Source organism: Gymnoscopelus microlampas (genome assembly GCF_963454915.1).
Source record: "Gymnoscopelus microlampas genome assembly, chromosome: 21".
Lineage (NCBI taxonomy): Eukaryota > Metazoa > Chordata > Actinopteri > Myctophiformes > Myctophidae > Gymnoscopelus > Gymnoscopelus microlampas.
The window spans coordinates 30,714,230-30,735,155 of NC_139958.1; the positions used below are offsets into that span (position 1 = coordinate 30,714,230).

At 40.3% G+C, this 20,926-nt stretch overlaps 1 protein-coding gene across 1 annotated transcript in view; it reads right to left on the reverse strand.

The window, feature by feature from the left end:
* il11ra (interleukin 11 receptor subunit alpha) overlaps positions 1 to 20,926 on the reverse strand; it is a 97,926-nt gene that overhangs the window by 21,606 nt on the left and 55,394 nt on the right. The window contains exon 2 of the mRNA XM_084046899.1: positions 3,962 to 4,061. Coding sequence (XP_083903025.1) covers positions 3,962 to 4,061 — 100 coding nt within the window. The remainder of the gene's footprint in view (positions 1 to 3,961; positions 4,062 to 20,926) is intronic.

The following is a 20,926-nucleotide window of genomic DNA, read 5'->3' on the forward strand; positions in this document are numbered from 1 at the left end:
AATTCCGTGAGCCGTCCCGTGTAGTGCTGGACGGGCCTCATTTGCATAATCTAACAGACTAGTTTCTCTTTAACTACTTCAACGCTCTAGACCACTGTTTCCAAGACAGTGGGTCAGGACCCATCTTTGGGTCGCGAACCAACATTTATGGGTCGCGAGTAAATATTCCTATATATATGTATATATTATTAAAAACAATTCCACTTCTTTTTAATAAAGTATTTCATAAAATAAATAAGTAAGTAAGTAGTGAAAATAGCAGATCTACAAGCTCACAACTCGGCGCGAACCGGACCTGATTTGGCTCTGTACATGGCCGCTTTATTCTGTCTACATCAAATGTCTTTGGCAAAAATAGTCGATCTACAAGCTCACTGTGAGCTTGTAGATCTGCTATTTTTGGTGAATGTTTCCCCTAGAATAGGGATGCTGGGGTTCAATTGGTTAACAGAACTATGATATACCTTTTAAATCAATAAAATGTAAAGTTATATTTTGTGATACATTTACGTAATGTAATAAGGGGGATAATGAACAGCAAGTCATTATTCATAAATAAAACTGTTCAGGGTGATTCACGAGCCCCATTGCCCCATATATACAGTGTGTGTGTGTGTCTGTGTGTGTGTGCGTGTGCGTGTGCACGCGCACGCGCGCACACACACACACACACACACACACACACACACACATGTGTGTGTAGGTTTGTGTGTAGGTTTGGCTCAGGAATCTCTGCTGAAAGCTGGTATTTAGATCTACAGTGGAATAACACCAATTTAACTGCCTGTCTGCCAACCCTCTGAACAAAAAGGGCACACAACCACACACGAGTGTGCGCGCACACACACACACACACACACACACACATTAACTCTCACCCTCACACGTAAGCATGCAAATTCCTGCCTGTCTCTCAAATGCCAGACTCCTATAACTCTCTCTCCGTCTTCACCCCCCGCCAGCCCTATTCTCTCACTCAATGTCTGACTCTCTCTCTCTGCCTGTACTCGCCGTTTTACTTCCCTTTATCTCAGCCATCTTGCATTTGTTTCTCAATTTACTCTCCTTTTCACAACCATCCGCAACACACACACACACACACACACACACACACACACACACACACACACACACACACACACACACACACACACACACACACACACACACACACACACACACACACACACACACACACACATATACTTTCCCTGTTTGTTTTCACCTGTTAAGACCTGAGGCCGATTCTACAAATGCCTTCTAAATCCTTAACAGTTTTTTGGAAAAAAACTATGTTGCTGTATCAGTGGTTCTCAAACTTTTACATGTCAAGACCCCCAAAATTAAATGTATTTGGCCTATACAAATACATTTAATTTTAAATTATCGTTAATATGATAATTGGCAATTTGTTGGGGGCCCACTTGCAACATCCACACGGCCCACCAGTGGGCCCCCCGGCCCACATGTTGAGACACACTGTGCTAGAGCATGCACAACATGTGTGTTTAACCTGCACCTATGGATGTTTGTGTCTGTGTGCGTGTGTGTGTGTTTCTGCATTTATGCATGCATGCAGGTTTGTGTGTGTGTGTGCGTGTGCGTGCGTGTGTGTGTGTGTGTGTGCAGTATGTGTGAATATGTGGCACCTGGGGCCTTCATGCAGTACTGTGTGCTGTGTTGGCCGCTCTCAATGTGTGTATTCATGTTTTACTGGCAGTGCAGAACATTATTCCCCAAAACCCGCTGCGTTCCACTCATATCTGCTCCAGCCTCTGGCTAGAAGCAACTAACACACACACACACACACACACACACACACACACACACACACACACACACACACACACACACACACACACACACACACACACACACACACACACACACACACACACACACACACACACACACACACACAGAGGGAGCTCTTGACATTGTTGTCACACACACACACACACACACACACACACACACACACACACACACACACACACACGCACACACACGCACTCTTGTATTTCTTTCCTTGGGCTGATTTGTTTTGCAATTATTTTTTTTCTTTTCCCCTTTTTGTCCGAATTTAGGCATGCATTAGGATATTCCTTGTTCTGCTTTATTGTCTGTCTGTTTTTGAAGCTCCACTGTTGTGTTAAATGCCTTGATGTTGGCTGAATGTTGCTCATTAGAATAGAGAACAATGCTGCACTGTTGACAGGTGATTGATGATGATGTACTGTAGTGCAGCCTATGGATTGTTTTGTCAGTTGTTGATGATGCAGAGCGCCGAGGAACAGATGGAGATTTGCGGTGATAATAATGAAAGATTGACATGTTTTTTTTTTCTCTTTTCTCTTTCTTCTCCTCTTTTTTTTTACCGGCCAGGATGTCCAGAAGGAATTCTATTTTCCGGCATTATTTTGTCATAAAACAAACGGTCAAAGCCGGGCAGCCCAATGTGACCTTTGAGAGCGAGAGAGCGAGAGAGCGAGAGAGCGCGAGAGAGAGAGAGAGACAAAGACAGAGACAGAGACAGAGACAGGGAGAGACAGAGAGAGAGAGAAAGATGGACCCTGAAAGTGTTAACCATTTAAACCCTATATACTTCATTGACCGGGCTCCCCCAGGGGGCAGACCAAGTCTGTACTTGGTCTGCCCCCATCCTCTACAACACCAAATCTACAACAAACAACAAACAACCAAAAATAGCTGATCTACAAGCTCACAACGCATTGAGTTGCGTCACGCAGTGAGCTTGCCAGATCGGCAATTTTCGCCAAATGTTCCCCCTGTTGTGACACGCCCAGAATACAGACACTTGTGTTCATGTGGTTAAACTCGATTCCTTTGATATTAAAGAAGTGATAGCCTGATGCCAGGCCATATTCCAGAAGTACTCAGGGCTAAGATAAATCTATCACACCCAGAAACACTTCAAAAAGGAATCCATGGCTGATCCTCAACAGGTCTGATGCTGGTAGCTTGCTCAACAAACACGTGTCTGTGAGTTTAGTGAGCAATGTTGTGTTATGTGGTTGTGTGTGTGGTTCTGAGTGCGTGTGTGTGTGTGTGTGTGTGTGTGTGTGTGTGTGTGTGTGTGTGTGTGTGTGTGTGTGTGTGTGTGTGTGTGTGTGTGTGTGTGTGTGTGTGGGGTGGGGGGGGGGGGGTAGAGGTTTACTGTATGCACATGTATACTGTTGTTTGCGGTGGTGTAAAGTAACTAAGTGCATTTACTCAAGTACTGTACTTAAGTGCAATTTTGACATATTTTTTACTTTACTTGAGTATTTCCCGATTTTCAATACTTTTACTTCTACTCCACGACATTTCAGAGGCAACAATCTAACCACTTCAGCCCTATATGCATTTCGGCCATTTGAAAATAGCCGATCTATAAGCTCACATTGCGTCGCGATACGACGCAATGTGAGCTTATAGATCTGCTATTTTCAAAGGATTTTTTAAGAATTTTATACATTTGAAAACTTGTGAAACGGGACATTCTGATGATGATTCTGCATAACAAGTACTTTTACTTGTGATACTTTAAGTACATTTTGATACCAATACTTTTGTACAATTACTCAAGTACATTTTTTATTCTGAACGTTTACTTTACAGAGTATTTCAACATCGCAGGATTGGTACTTTTACTTAAATAAAATACTTGAGTACTAGTACTTTTTCCACCACTGGTTGTTTGCAAGCTTATGGCGCTAAGCGGGCGTTATGATTGGTGTCTTGTGTACATAGCATGTGTCGAATGCAGTCAATCAGTGATAATGAATATGCCTTTGCACAGGTTTGTGTGTGTGTGTGTGTGTGTGTGTGTGTGTGTGTGTGTGTGTGTGTGTGTGTGTGTGTGTGTGTGTGTGTGTGTGTGTGTGTGTGTGTGTGTGTGTGTGTGTGTGTGTGTGTGTGTGTGTGTCTGTGTGTGTGTGTGTGTGCATGTGTGTCTTACCTTCATTGGTCAAAATATGAGCGTGGCACACAGGACACAGAGACCAGGACAGAAACCAGATCACTGTCAGACACACAGGACTGGACAATTGGCCAGGCATCTAGAGAGAGAGAGAGAGAGAGAGACATGATGAAGAGTAGTGCTGGACAAAGTTCAAAGTATAGATCCTCCTGGTCAAATATACTCAACTACTAAGTGAAGGTTGCTCAGTCTTAAGTTAAAGTACTGAAGTACCTGCTTTTACATAATAATTCAAAATGTCATGCTTTTAACACATTGACCGCCAAGACCGTAGTCCTACGGGCCGTTAAATCCAACCGTTAACCGCCGTACCCGTAGTCCTACGAGGCGGGTGTTTTCCCATGTTAAATCGAACAGGTGCAGATTCCAGATTTTTTTTGCACTTCCGGTTTCGGTGGGGGGCAACCGGAAACGAAATAACACTCAGGGGTTAAAGCAAAAAAGAATCCCAAGACTGAAAATTATTTTCAGACCATGTCCCAATATGTGATTTTTGATTTTTAAACATGGCACATGGAATCCTCAAGACTGAAATCAGTCCCCAGGACTGAGAACTTTAATCCCTGAACACTGTTTCCGTTTTTTTGTCCCGCCTCCGTTTCCTCGCGGTCTTCGGTGTTTTGTAATGTCGGATCCCGTGTTTGTGTCGAACCAAATGAACGCGGATTTTAAACGGATTTAGCGGGGGCTATGGCGGAATCAAAAAAACAAAAAAGGACAATAAAAGCTTGGCAGTGGTAAGTGCATTATGAGATTAGACCTTGGCGGTGGATGTGTTAAAAACATACAACAACAACATAGTATTCAAAAAATACTTTTTAATATCAATGCAGTGCTGTATTGCAATGTTGACATTTTCCCCCAAAATTCAAAGATTTCCAGAAATGTTCAAAAATCTATTCAATTGAAAATATCAGATCTACAATCTCGAGAAGCGTCATGAGCTTGTAGATCGACTATTTTCACTATATTTGAAATATGGCTTAAGTGGTTATTTCATGATCATTTTTCCCTTCCTAAAAATAGCGCAATATTTGTCTTTGAAATGTAGGGGAGTCATAAATATCAAAAATATGAATGCTCAAGTAAAGTGCAGATACCCAAGAAATGTACTTAAGTACACTATGCCAGTAAATAGTTACTGTCCACCACGGATGAAGAGACACAGACAGAGCAGAGGCAGTTCAACATCTGGATGATGTTTAATATATATATACTGTATGCTTTGTATTTGATTGATTGATTTGTTTGCCTCCAAGATTATTGGCCGTCCCCCACACACACATTCTCATGATAAAGCCATCACACGCTCAACCATTATTCATTCCCTCAACCATCACTTTACAATCATGCCATCTGGACGGAGACACAGAACTTTGAGTACTCAAATGTTTTACTTAAGTAAAAGTATCAATACGGCAAATTATTATAAATACTCTGTTACAAGTAAAAGTCTGGGATTCAAAATGTACTTGAGTAAAAGTAATGGCATCAAAATATACCCAAAGTACCAAAAGTAAAAGTACTAAAATGTTTGAAAGTAGCAGATCTACAAGCTCACAATCGCGACGCGTTGTGTACATTTTGAACTAGCAGGAGTTTTGTCCGCTCAGCCATTGCAGCGCTAAACAAACTGCCTCGTTGATATGCTGTTTGTGTACTCTGGGGACTCTGTACTGTCTTTATGTTGTGTTATGTGTTTTTGTTGAACGGATTTGTGAAGTGGAATATCCCTCTGGTGACTAATAAATACTGATTATGATTATGATGCCTGTGTCTGAATGACGATATGAAATCTGTCTACGAGAACGGTTCAAGCAAATACATTCAAAAAGCTGGACCGATGAAGCCTATTGGCTTTCAAGGACACCGCCAGCCAGTTCCTTTCATGTTTGATTACGTTGTCGTAATCCATCATCGTCAGAGTGTGGACAAAAAGAATAGAAAACTAAGAACGATGGCACTCGGAGTGCAGACCTTCGCCAACAAACACACACACAGACGTACACGCACGCACACACACGCACACACACACAGAGTATGAGAGGGGAGGGGAGGCAGTTAACCATTGAGACCTGAAGCCGATTCTACACGTCTCCTAAATCTCAACAGTATTCTGAAAAACGTATGTTTCTATATCAGTGGTGCTCAATCTTTTTCATGTCAAGGACCCCCAAAATGATATGTATTTGGCCGCGGACCCCCATCAAAATATGTTGTTCCAGGGACCCCCAGGAGCAAAGATTTGAGTTAAAAATGTTCGCTTTAAAAATATATATATTCAAAGATTTGCACACATTTTCACGATTTAAAAAAAATAGCAGATCTACAAGCTCATAGCGCGGCACTCGGTGCCGCGCTATGAGCTTGTATATCTGCTATTTTTGAATAGCCCAAAGCGTAAAATAATGCTTTTTTAGCTCAAATCTAAAAATGACACAGTTCCAGGTCTTAAGGGTTAATGATGCCATGTGACTGTAGCTGAAGCCGAAGAACACAAACATGACAGCTTGATACCTGACGGAACTCTGTGTGTACGAGAGACCGGTGTGTGCGTGTGCGTGTGCACGTGTGTGCATGCGTGCATACATGCGTGTGTGTTGAGCTTTACTACTGAATGTAAAGGCAGTTTTTGGAACATTTTAACAGTAAGCTGCCATCTTAAAACATTTTTTTTATCAATTGTTTGAAAACTCTAATGACTCCGTTGAGGTAATCCAGGAGTCATTTCCTAAACACGCTTTTAAATTGCCAGATAAAATGTGTCGGCCATTAGACTAAAGTAGAAAATAAGGAGGGTAGGAGGCGGCAGTCTGCTTTTCAATGCCATATATTCGACACTGGCGTGTCTCAATGGGACTTTTCAGAGCCGCCTTTCTCCCAAGGTTTTGTTTTGTCGATGAAAGAAGAACTTCACCGCGCTGGTGGCTGACTAATGGCTTGACTAATGGAGCCAGCAATATGGACCGCATCAAAAGCACATGTAGATACACTCAGAGATGTGTTTAGAGATGGTTACGTAAGGTATCTGTGGTGCCCACACAGAGGTGGGAAAGACATAAAGCCAACCCAAATGCCGACTCATTTGGGGGCAGTTGTGGGGGGAGTGGGGGGAGAGTTTCTTTATCAACGACTTTTGCCTCTACGTAAGCGAGAGGGTTTTTAACGCCTCGGCTATTCAGCTTTTAAGGATATCAGCATGCTGCCATAACAAAAAACAACGGACAGAAAGACAGGCAGGGCAACAGGACAGCTAAGACAGGCAGAATAATATAGACGCAAACACCACAGATAGCCACTTCCACAACAACTCACTGGCTAATAACCACTATTTGTTTTTCTTCTTGTAGACTGCGTGCGGTGTACTTTTGATTGGCTTAACCCATTAAGACCGGCGGGAACGCACCCGTGTCACTTCAAAAATAGCAGCTATACAAGCTCATAGCGCGGCACTGTACTGTTGAAAAATCATGAAAATGTGTGCAAATATACTTTTTTAACTCAAATCTTTTCTTCTGGGGGTACCTGGAACAAAATATTTTAACCACGGACAAATACATATCATTTTGGGGGTGCTTTGGGGGTCCTTGAGAACCACTGAGATTATAGCAACATAGGTTTTTTAAGAAAAACTGTTAGGATTTAGAAGACATTTGTAGAACCGAGTAAAAAATTTGCTTAAAAATATATACATTCAAAGATTTGCACAAATTTTCATCCCCCCCAAAAAATATCCCAAAGTATAAAACAATGGTGATAGCTACAAATCTAAAATGACAGTACGTGTTCCCGGATTGAATGGATTAAACAACGTGGCCTTCCATCCTCTTTGGCTTTGACGTATATTAGATAATAAGCGCTCAGACAACACCTTCCAGCTTCAAAGGATTATATGACGGAGGTTGTTCACGGCACTGACGCCCTTCTCTGCAAGTCTCAGCCCTGAACTGGCCTTTTGCAATAATTAGAGCTCAACTAGGAGGGCTCAATGTCTTTGTTCAATGGGACACGTCTGGCTACTAAGGAACAGATTGGCTACTTCTGTTATTAACCTTTGTGACCTGTGAAGTGTTTTGAGACAAGAGTTTCTAAGCACAAGGCCATAGCAGGCTGGAGTGCAGAGATAACTCACCGATGCTTCACTTCCAATCAGCACTCCTGATGTCCCTCGTGAAAAAACACTATTGAATCACTACTCATAACTACTACAAAATGTCTACACAAAAACTACCATTTCATTACTCAATTGCTATTGCGATTAGTAGTGATTTATGTAGTGATTTCAATAGTAAAATATGGAGAAATGTCCCGTTTCAGTACTTAATCACTACTGATAATTACTACATAATTACTATTCAAATCACTGCCTGGCTGCTACTTAATTACTTCAGCCTCACTATAGGCTTTTTGGAAAGAACTATACAATCACTACACATTCATTGTTGAATTACTACACAATGCTTACAGATCTACTGCTGCAGCTCTACACAATCCCTATGGAAAATATTCATGTAGTGTTTTATCACTACTGATCACTAATGAATTACTTTGTGTTCCTACACAAACCCTTTTGATTCACTTTTTAAACATTACACAATTATCATTCAGTTACTACTGTCTTACTATTAAACAAACCCTTTTGAATTACCTCTGAAATTCTACAGAATGCTTACACATTTACCGCTGTTTCTCTTAACAATCCCTACTGAATCACTCCATGTTTGTGTGTAGTGTTATGTAGTGTTCTATCACTACTGATCACTAATGAACTACTTTTTGTTTCTACACAAACCCTTTTGAATCACTTTTAAAACATTACAGAATCATCATTCAATTACTTCTGTCTTACTATTAAACAAGCCCTTTTGAATTACTTCTAAAACTCTATAGAATGCTTACACATTTACCCCTGTTTCTCTTCACAATCCCTACTGAATCACTCCATCTTTGTGTGTAGTGTTATGTAGTGTTCTATCACTACTGATCACTAATGAATTACTTTTTGTTTCTACACAAACCCTTTTGAATCACTTTTAAAACATTACAGAATTATCATTCAATTACTTCTGTCTTACTATTAAACAAGCCCTTTTGAATTACTTCTAAAACTCTATAGAATGCTTACACATTTACCCCTGTTTCTCTTCAAAATCCCTACTGAATCACTCCATCTTTGTGTGTAGTGTTATGTAGTGTTCTATCACTACTGATCACTAATGAATTACTTTGTTTCTACACAAACCCTTTTGAATCCCTTTTAAAACATTACAGAATTATCATTCAATTACTTCTGTCTTACTATTAAACAAACCCTTTTGAATTACTTCTGAAAGTCTACAGAATGCTTACACATTTACCGCTGTATCTCTTCACAATCCCTATTGAGTCACTCCATCCTTGTGTGTAGTGTTCATGTAGTGTTTTATCACTACTGATCACTAACAAATTACTTTTTGTTACTACTTAAACCCTTTTGGGTCACTTTTAAAGCTCTACACAATTGTCATTCAATTACTTCTGCCTTACTATTAATGACAACATCTACTCATTACTTGACCACTGCATATCAGCAATTTCTGATGATGAAACTGGTTACATTACCATTTATCAATTCAGAATCATGCTCAGGTTCAGTTATTCGAGGGGACATGAAATCAATCAATTATAACAATTATATAACATTTATATAACAATAACAACAATAACAATACAAATATCAATACAAAATATATTATCTGTCTGGCAGTACATTCATTGCTGTAGTTGGACTCCATTTACAGTGGCAGCCAAGTTCAGTTTGAATCAGATCTGGGCCACATCCAGATTGGAATCCGATTGGTTTTAATGGTCACGTGATGTTAATACCGTTCGGATTCCAATCTGGATGTGGTCCAGATCTGATCAGATTATCCAGGCTGTATGTTTAACAAAAGAGGAATAAAAGGTGCACTGTAGCCAGTGTGCATTAATTTCTTATCAGGTTTGGAGTGAATAATAGGTCTGACTCAACCTGAGCACAGACAGGCACTCACTTTCACTAGGACAGCGACCCCATTTACAGTGGCGGCCAAATTCAGTCTGACTCAGATCTGGGCCACATCCAGATTGGAATCCGATTGGTTTTAATGGTCACGTGATGTTAATACCGTTCGGATTCCAATCTGGATGTGGCCAAGATCTGATTACCGGTGTAAATGGGGCCTAAGGCATGCCCTTGAACAACAACAATATAAATAAAAACAATATCAATACAATTAACACACAGAATTGTTCTGAGGGGAAACTTGATAACGATTCTTTGTCTGTCATTTGGACTTGTGATGGTGTCCCAGTTTTTCGTTCGTCCAAATACTCTATTTGGCCTTTACAAACACAACTAATTGAGCTGCCGCCCAAACTGCGGAAACAACATATAATGGTGACAGCCCTTTGGTTTGGACCGAGTAAGCCAAAAATGGAAACTTTCTTAGCTCCATACATTGCTGAATGTACTAAACTGGCTAAAGATGGTTTTGAGTGGACAAATCCCATCACGGGTAAAAAACTGATTTCCAAAGTTTTCAACCTTATTTGTACTGCCGAAGCTGTTGCAAGACCGCTTCTCAAAAATACATTAAAAAAAAACACAAGATGCATGCCCTTGAACAACAATATAAATAAAAACAATACATATACATATATAAAATAAAATAAAACGGGGACCCCATTTACAGTGGCAGCCAAGCTCAGTCTGAATCAGATCATGGGCCACATCCAGATTGGAATCCGATTGGTTTTAATGGTCACGTGATGTTAATACCGTTTGGATTCCAATCTGGATGTGGCCCAGATCTGATTATCTTTTTTTTTTTTCCAGCTAAGGTCTAGACTTCATTACGTATATTTGGAGGTGAAGGGTCAGTCTTCTGTGATGTCTTCTTTTTTGGCCCACCGGTCTTCTTGGGACGTTTTGGCTTCCCTACCTTGTCCTCGTAGTTAAGCTTTGCTGTCACCACCTTAAGAACTTTCTTTTTGGGAACGCCGCATTTCTCCATCACGTAGGCTGTATGAGGGAGAGAAAACAGATTAATGATTAAAATTGAATTCTGGGTAACAGACTAGAGCAATGCTGAACCATCATCGCCCAGTAGTGCCATTCAATGACCAATGGGAGAGATAACAACCGCTGGAACACACCCACCTTTGTCAGGTTAGGATTGTTTGGGCTCCGAGGGTATGATCCATAAGACATAGATATTAGGGCTGTCCCGATGACACAATTTAACCGTGGTGTGATTAAGTGTCTCAGAAGTACGGTATGCGACAAAAATTGCAATGGCCCACCCCACCCTTTTTTAACCTCATCCTTTTTGTGGGGAAGGCAAATGTGTTTAAAGCGTTGTAAGCTTGTACAAGCGCTGTAAGCTTGCCAAGCGGCTATTTTCAGCCAAAAGCTTTCCCCACAATAATATAAGACAGAACATACACTAGTATAGAGCTCTGAGGGACTTCGCTGAACCATATGGAGTTCAGGTGGTTAACAGCAATTTTACACTTGAATTACTATATATAAATAACCTACAATGAATAAGCTTTACAGTGTTGCTTTTTAAATAGCACAGCAGAGATGAGTTTTTACGGTATTTTAATGTTCACTTAGTCTTCATTGCTGTGTATGCTTTTGTAATGCTTTGTGACCATTTCGTGTGAGCCGTGGTTTGTGTGGTATATCTCCCCATTGCGGTTTGAAACAGAAATATTGCGGTATGCGATTAATGCGACAGCCCCAATAGATATGCCTCTAATGTAGAGTCATTATGATCCCAAAGATTTTTAAAACCATCCTACTGTGTGCTCTCGCCCTGTGTCTCTATATCCTTCCGGGTGGGAGGGACATCACGACAGACCCTTGTCTGTCGACCTAAAGTTGTGTCAAATGTTAACATTTCAGGTCATGAAGCAAGAAACAATAATTTAAAATCTCACCAACAACAGCTTGAAGCTTCCGCGGGTCAAGCATGGGCTTCGGGGTGGCAACGTCTTTCTGGATGTTGCACTTCTTTCCTGTAATTAGGGGTGGGCAATATGGACAAACATTGTATCACCATTTTCAGCTAATTATCAGGATAACCATAATTATCACAATCACTTTTGCTATTATTTTAGGATGATCATCATTATGATTGGCATACAATGATTAATTGTATTATGATTACTAATTATACACACAGGCCGACTCAGTATAGGAATGAGATATATGCTGCTAATAGATAATTTCCACTAAAGTGTATTAATGACATAGTCCCCATCCAGAATTGAAGTCAAATTATTGTTTTAGACATGCGACAAATACAAGAACATATTATTGAACTCAATTCTCTGTGGCATGAATAATCAATAGAAAAGGTCATTTTGTGGGCTCCCGCTGGCCTACTGCGCATATCACAAATGTCTCTGATGTCGCCGGTTCGACTCCCGATCCGGGCGACCTTTGTCTCTCTCTCTACCAGTTTCCTGTCAGTATGCTGTCGTATCAATAAAGGCATTAAACCAATCCCGGGCTCCCCCAGAGTTAGTGTCGAAGAGTCCTTGAGCAAGACTCTGAACCCCTGGTTGCTCCCAGTGAGCAGGTTGGTGCCTTGCATGGTTTCCTCCACCATTGGTGTATGGATGCGTGTGTGAATGGGTAAATGTAATGCAATATTTGTAAAGCGCCTTGGATTAAAGGCACTATATAAATGAACCATTGAGACCATTGAGCACACCCCTACCTGTGATGCTGCATTGTGCTAGTTCAGTTCTGCTGAACAGGAGGGTCAGGAGACCGTTTGTTAAGGCTGAGTGCTTGGAGTGGTCGATGTACCGGAGGGAGTGCTCTGGCACAAGAACCCCTCCTCCAATGTCAGTCTGAAAAAGAAACAGAACAGTGTACAGAATAACTTCAGAAATTATTGAATATTACTAGTAGTAGTAAGCTATTCACCACGAGAGAGAGTGGGTTATGCGAGTGCAAAACAACCCAGAAACAGTGGCTTTATCAGACCATAACACACGACCCTCGAGTGGTAAATTGCTTTTCTACCACTTCGACCATATAAATGAAAGAAAACATGCAAGGCTATTGAGTTACAATCCTTAATTGTTTCAGAATACACTCAGCATGGTAGGGTAGGCTTGCCCATGTGACTGCTATAAGCCAATCAGAATGTCTCCTTGCAACACAAAAGTGGGCGGGGAAAAAAACAGAGGGTTGTTAGCCCACAACCTTTTTTTTTAAGTCAATCAGAATCCAGTATCCAATCATGTGACCAAAAAAAGTGGTAGAAGTTATAGTAGTTATCGACAACACTGACAAATGTCTAAGGTTAGAGCTGGATAGCTGAGAAGTGGCACGTGGCAAAAACAGTCAAATTAATACTGGCTTTAGACCACGTAGATTAGGACATTTTCTATCAAATTGGGGGTTCTTGAAATAAATAAGTAAATATAATATTGTGTAACAACTACCTCTTTTTGTGCAGCTTGATTTTGACAGGGCCTCAGGGTGACCCCTGTGTCTAAAGCCCCCGAGAGAGCTTCAACTCGGCTCAGAGGTTCTGGGAGATCTGTAAAGATGTACAAAAACAAATCATGTAATTTAAATCAGAATCATTTCTGAATATTTGGAATTCAACAATATATATCACTTCTGTAAGTTTAACCTTAGATCCTAAATGCTCAGTAAAATACCTGATGACATCTACACCAGATCACGAGATCTACAAGCTCACAACGCGTCACATTGTGAGCTTGTAAATCGGCTTTTTTGGGGAATGTTCCCCCAGAATAGGGATGCTAAGGTTCAAGTGGTTGAACGTCAAGTATACATTTATTTGCAGTCAGTACTGATGCAAACTGATGGACATTTCATGCTGTGGAAAGATGGGGATATTTACGTAGTGTAAAATGATACAAGATCCTAAAAATGTAACAGTGTAATTCAGGGGTACCGTGAATGAAAGGTTATGGTAAACTAATGGACCCTTATATACCTTTTAACTCTTAAGATGCTAAAATGATACGTTTCATTTTACGCTCTCAAGAGTTGAACTATTGTTGAAAATCTGCATTGCTAAAATAACTTGAACTTACTGTCAAAGAGCAGCATACTGCTTCTCAGCTGAGAGTTCTCTTTAAATTAATAAATTAGTCATAATCCCGTTATCAAGACAATTTAAATAACTAAACAATGTGTAGAGTTGGGTCATTGACTTCAAAAACATCAGCCTACGCACTTATTATCAATACAGTAATAGTAGGCTAAAAAGCCTACACAAACAGTATTTCTGTGTGTCAACACTCACCTAAAATGTCCGCCGCTTCTTCTTCATCCTTTTATCTTCTCTGAAGCCGGTTTATAATTATTTTTGATGAATCCAAAGCAACGCAATTTATCTAACTTTCTATTGAAGTGCTGCAGGCTCGAGACAACATTCATTCTCCCCGCGCAGTCGCGAGCATGCTGAGACATTGTTGCCAGATTTTGTGAGAGAAATAAGCAGCCAGGTCTGTGAAAACAATTAAGCCCAAAAGAAGCGACATTTGCAGATTTGAAAATAGCCGATCTACAAGCTCACAGTGCGTCGCATTTGCAATGCATTTTGTGAGCTTGTAGATCTGCTATTTCTACTATCAAAAAGAAGTGAAATCTTTCACTAATATTTACAAGCAATTGAAGCAACTTTACAGAAAAACAAGCCCAAAGTCGCTTATAATAAGCAGATATGGCAACACTGCTCAGGGCCCATAATGCACTTCTCTGTAAAAAAAAAAAAAAAAAGAATAGATGTACAAGCTCACAACGCATCGAATTGCGACAAGATGTAGATCTGTAGATCTGTTCATTTTGGTAACCATAGCAATAAAAAGTGTTATTTAGAATCAAACTATAGCATATTATTTGCCAATTGCGATAAAATAAATATATTATCTATGTCACATCACAAGAAAAGGACAAGAAATGTAAAATAAAATAAAATAAAATAAAATAAAATAAAATAAAATAAAATAAAATATACTGTATAGGCCTACTGTATACTGTATATACGGGGGGGGGGGGGGGGGGGTATTGTAACAGAAGAAAAACTTCACAGTCTAATGGCAGGTATGATGTATGATTCTTAGATTTTGTATTTTTTTTTTTTTTTATTGATGAAGATTTTCGATTTTTGGGTGGGAAATGTTTTGAAATAATATAGTAATATATTTTTGTAAGAAACAAACAAAGGGATCTTTCTTTGTGATGTGTCCATGACCCATGTTTGGGAAACAGTGATCTAACCCTGTGGTTCTCAACCCTTTCAGGCCGCGACGTCCCAAAATAATCATAATTGAGCTGGGGACCCCCCACCCTGATAAGCACTTGGAATGTAGGAGTTGATGCATTTACGTTTAGTTTGACTCTATTGTGAAAATAGCAGATCTTCAAGCTCACAACGCCTCGCAAGGAAGGTGTTGTGAGCGTAGATGCTATTTTCAAAATGTTTTCTTATATTATTATTATTGTTAGACAATTTGGCCAATGTTTGACCATTTTTATATTATAGTTTGTTACTTTTGATGGACCACCCCCAAATCATGTGGGGACCCCCCTGGGAGGCCCGATCCACATGTTGAGAACCACTGATCTAACCAAACCTGACCAGCTGCTGAGCTGGTCTTTGCTGGTCTGTCCAGTGTCCAGCCATCTGACCAGCTAAGTCTAGCTGGTAAGCTGGTCTTTGCTGGGCAGTCCACCCATTTGACCAGCAAAGACCAGATCAAGTAGAGTAAGAACTCTACTTGATCAATTACATGGCTTCGTAGTAAAGCAGTAATGTTTTAATAGCTTTTTCACTACTCGACTTCTGTAGAGGATTGTCGTGTTTTTACTATATCTTCACTACACAATCAAGTAGTAAAAACTCTACATAATCACTATTTGAATGCCCTTGTAGTAAAGCAGTAATGTTTAACAGCTTTTTCACTACTCAGCTTCTGTAGAGTATTATATAGTGTTTTTACTACACATTCACTACACAACCTAGTAGTAAAAACTCTACATAATCACTATTTGAATGCCCTTGTAGTAAAGCAGTAATGTTTTAACAGCTTTTTCACTACTCGGCTACTGTAGTGGATTCTGTAGTGTTGTTACTACACATGCACTACACTAGCAGGTAGTAAAAACTCTACTTGATCACTTTTTTAAATATTTGTAGTGATTCTGTATAGTAGTTACTGCATATTCACTACACAAGCCAGTAGTAAAATCTCTACACAATCTCTATTTAAATGCCCTTGTAGTAAAGCAGTAATGTTCTAACAGCTTTTTCACTACTCGGCTTGATTACTACTGGGAACACTACTGTTTCACTAAGAAACTCTACTGATGTATTGTGAATAGTGAATAAATTACAGATTTACTACACAATTGCTACAGGTGACTATACAGCCACTACTACACAAGTAGCTTTTGTGTAGAAATTCAGTAGCAGTTTTTCATGAGGGGTGTTAGGCTATATTTAATCAGTATGTTAAGTGGTGGGGTGCTAGAAAGCTTGAGGACGTGTTACAAAAGGTGAGGGGGCAGCCTTGTGTACTGTGATTGTGTGTGTTCTGCGTAGTGTTTTGGGTGTTTATCTGGTTCATAGTGAGTCGAGAATATTTGGTGGGTATACAGTGCTGTACCGCCATTATAAGCACAGTCTAGGGCAGTGGTTTTCAATCAGTGGTCCGGGCACCACCAGTGGTCCTTGGGGGGGTACAAGGGGGTTAGTTAACATAGCGTCACAATCATTTTAACCACTTAGCTTTGGCTATTCAAAAATCGTGAAAATTTGTGCATATCTCTGAATATATATATATTTTAAAGCGAACATTTTTAACTCAAATCTTTGCTTCTGGGGGTCCCTGGCACAAAGCATTTTCAGTTGGGGGTCCGCGGCCAAATGTATATCAATTTAGGGGTCCCTGGCATGAAAAACCACTGGTCTAGGGGATCCATTAAGTACTTAAGAGACTATACACTGTATCCGACCTTACGATACTAGTAGTCTCTCTAGGCTAACACAATACTTTCATTTATTGACACCTCAGCTAGAGTGTGTACATGTTCATCCAGGGAACACTGAGGGGAAATTCCAAGCGGCCTTGGTTGACACAGCCATAGCATGTTATATCTTGAATCTTATGAGATATACGTTTTGAGTACTGTGCTGCAATGCGACAGGTCGGGAGCTTAATAGGTCAGCTGTGTTATCCAAATGTTGGCCCGTTATGCCCAGAATAAAGACGCTAGGGGTTCATGTGGTTAACTGACATTAGGAATGTTGGGAGTAGAACAGAGTTGTATTTTCTTTGTGTTATGATCTGCTGTGAAAGATCTGTCAGCGCATATGTGGTGTGTGTGTGTGTGTGTGTGTGTGTGTGTGTGTGTGTGTGTGTGTGTGTGCGTGCGTGTGCGTGTGCGTGTGCATATGCATGCACATGAGAGAGAGAGAGAGAGAGAGAGAGAGAGAGAGAGAGTTACACTGATGGGTTATCTGAACATGGAAAATGTAGCTCATCATCATGGACACACACACACACACACACACACACACACACACGCACGCTTGCACGCACGCACGCACACGCACACACACACACACACACACACACACACACACACACACACACACACACACACACACACACACACACACACACACACACACACACACACACACACTCAAGAGTTCTTCCACCAGCCAAGCCTGTGTGCGTCAGTCAATATCATAAAACTGAACGGACATGCTGACAGATGGCCTCCGACTGAACTGGATGAGACATACATCACAGCATAATAATTAGTAACCAACCAGTAACTAATAAACCATAACGAGCATAACATCCAGTGTGTCCTACTTTGAGACAAATTTGTAAAATATTTCTTTGCTCCTTTCATTATTCATCAATGTGAATTTATTTTGTAATCTAATTTTAGCTTGTGGTAGTAGAGCTTATCGGCCTTTTAGTTTAAATGTCCGCTCATTCATGAGATGGAAGAAGCGCCACCTGGTAAATATTTCAACATCAGCACCAGTTTCACTGTCTTTTCTGGATAAGGGCCCACTTGAAAATCTTGAAAGCATCCGCGGCCCACCCATCACTTTAAGTTAAGTGGTCAGATGGTTGCACCGCGTGCATTTTCAGAGCATGTTTATTTTAATGATCAATAAATCAATTGTGTTCCGCCTTGGCTCAGTGGAACTAAACGTAGTATACTTTAAGTTCTTATTTATTGGTATCACTTTCTAGTATTACTGTTATATCATCATTAAAATCGTGGTGTTTTGTCAATTATTTGGGGGCCCACTTGCAATACCCTCGCTGCCCACAGGGTGAGAACTACGGATTAGATGGCATGGGTAGAACATAGAAAGCATAGACTAAACTAACTTGTTGGCTCCCCTGGTGTTAAAAATATACCGTACTTAACAAGTTTATGATGACCAGGATGTTCCATCCTACAACCACAAAGTACACTTGGTAATCATAGGCTTACCATTGGGTAAGTATCATAACCATCAACATCTGCCTTGGGTTGCCAGTTCAGTATGGTCAGCAGCCTGGCAGACTGTGTGGTTTGCATAATAAAGGCATTGTCCCCTGTTAACATCTCGAGTGATGTCATCATAAATAGTCACGGTCTATTATACACGTCCACTCACTCCCCCAAACCCAGTGCACTGGTCACTAAAGTGACCATAATAGACTGCCATTAGGCAGTGGTGAAAAAGTACTCTTTTATTTTTTTACTCAAGTAAAAGAATCAATACTACATTGTAGAAATACTCTGTTACAAGTATAAAATATACTTAAAGTGCAAAGGTACTCATTATGCAAGTTTTCAAATGTATAAAATGTATGAGGATCTTTTGAAAATAGCAGATCTACAAGCTCACAGATGCGACGCATTGTGAGCTTGCAATTTTCAAATGACCAAAATATATAGGGCTGAAGTGGGTAATTGTATGTTTTGTAAAAATAATGAAAATCTACAAAGTAACTAGTAACTAAAGTTTTCAAATAATTGTAGGGGAGTAAAAGTATAATATTTGCCTCTGAGATGTAGCGGAGTAGAAGTAAAAGTATTGAAAATTGGAAATATTCCAGTAAAGTAAAAAATACCTAAAAATGTAGTAAATGTGCTTAGTTACTTTACACCACTGCCATTAGGAGAAGAAATCAGAGAAGAAATCATATTTATTGTATAACTATAGGTACTTTCTCAATCAATCAATCAATCATAACTGCATTACAATAAGTCCCATATTAGATGCTATGCCTTGCTGTGGTATACTAGATAAGTTACACCATGACTGAGCTGTGTGTGTGTGTGTGTGTGTGTGTGTGTGTGTGTGTGTGTGTGTGTGTGTGTGTGTGTGTGTGCGTGCGTGCGTGCGTGCGTGCGTGCGTGCGTGCGTGCGTGCGTGCGTGCGTGCGTGTCTGAGACGTGTGTCTGAGACGTGCTCAGGGGCACACGGCTGCAGCAGTTAGCTCGCTGGTCTATAGAAAACGTCTGTTCAAGATGTCTGTTTACACAACGCCAAGGCCGCGTCTTATTTTTGTAGATGATATTTGAGGCAGCTTTTTTTTTGCTCTATTTAGAGAGGAAAAGTGTAAGATGAGTGCCAGAGAGCGGGAAAGACATGCAACACCGCTTGGTTTACAGTCAGAATCCTCCAGGCCCCGTTGCAATTACTGTACGCGGTTGGCGCGCTATCCTGTTAGCACCCAGCGTGACCCCGTGATCATATAATCGAAAGATTGTGTGCTGCCTTTTTGATGCTGTTATACTGCGTCCCTTTATAATATCGTCTCTGTTGGGTGGAAACCTCATATGTCCTACATTTAACATTTCCAGGATTCAAATTCAAATGTCTCAAAAGTAGCAGATCTACAAGCTCAAAACGCGCCGCTTCGCGCCGCGTTTCGAGCTTGTAGATCTGCTACTTTTGATGCTTTTGTGTTAATTTATGAAAAAAAAAACACAACAACTTCAAATAGGTTGATAAGAGGTTTCTGCCCGACAGCAACGACATACAATAGAAATGCATCTCATAACTTAAAAAGCAGCAGAATTTACTTTATAAAAGTGCATTCGAGCCCAAAAATGCATCACAATTAACTGGTTGGGACTGCTTCCTCCGACCCCCGAACAATGGTTGAATAAAGTAGAAGAAATTAGAGATATGGAAAGAATCACTTATTTGGTGAGGCTACAAAGTGAGCAATTTACAAAAAAGTGGACGCCTTTTGCACGCATGGGGTTATGACACGATATATCATTTTATAAAGAGATTTGTATTATGTCTGTAATTTGATAGGCTGAATGTGCGGTATGTGTGTGGATATATATATATATATATTGTGATACACTGTATGTGTGAGGAAATATATTGTACATTCTTCTGTTCTATTCATGTTTATATATTTCTCTTTGATTACTTCTGATTCCCCCTTACCCCCCCCTCCCCCTTTTTCCCCTTTATTTTTCTTTTCTCTTTTGGTCTTTTTTGTCTGTTTTTTGTTTTGCTTTACTTTTCTTATTCTTCTTTTGTTGCCGCTGTCTCACTAGGGAGACAATGTGAAATACTGTATAGAAAGACTGTATGCTGAATATGATGCACTATTATGCATACATGTATTGTCTCTCCTGATAATAATAACAATACAAACAATAAGTGTCCTTGAGCAAGAACCCGCTGAACCCCTAATAGCTCCCGATGAGCAGGTTGGTGCCTTGCATGGTTTCCTCCGCCATCGGTATGTGGGTGAATGTAATGCACAATCAATGTAAAGCTTTGGATAAAAGCGCTATATGATTGCACCATTTATACCACTCAGTAGTCACGTAAGCCATCTTAACTTCCAGTGCTACAGTAGGGGGAGAGGATCGGC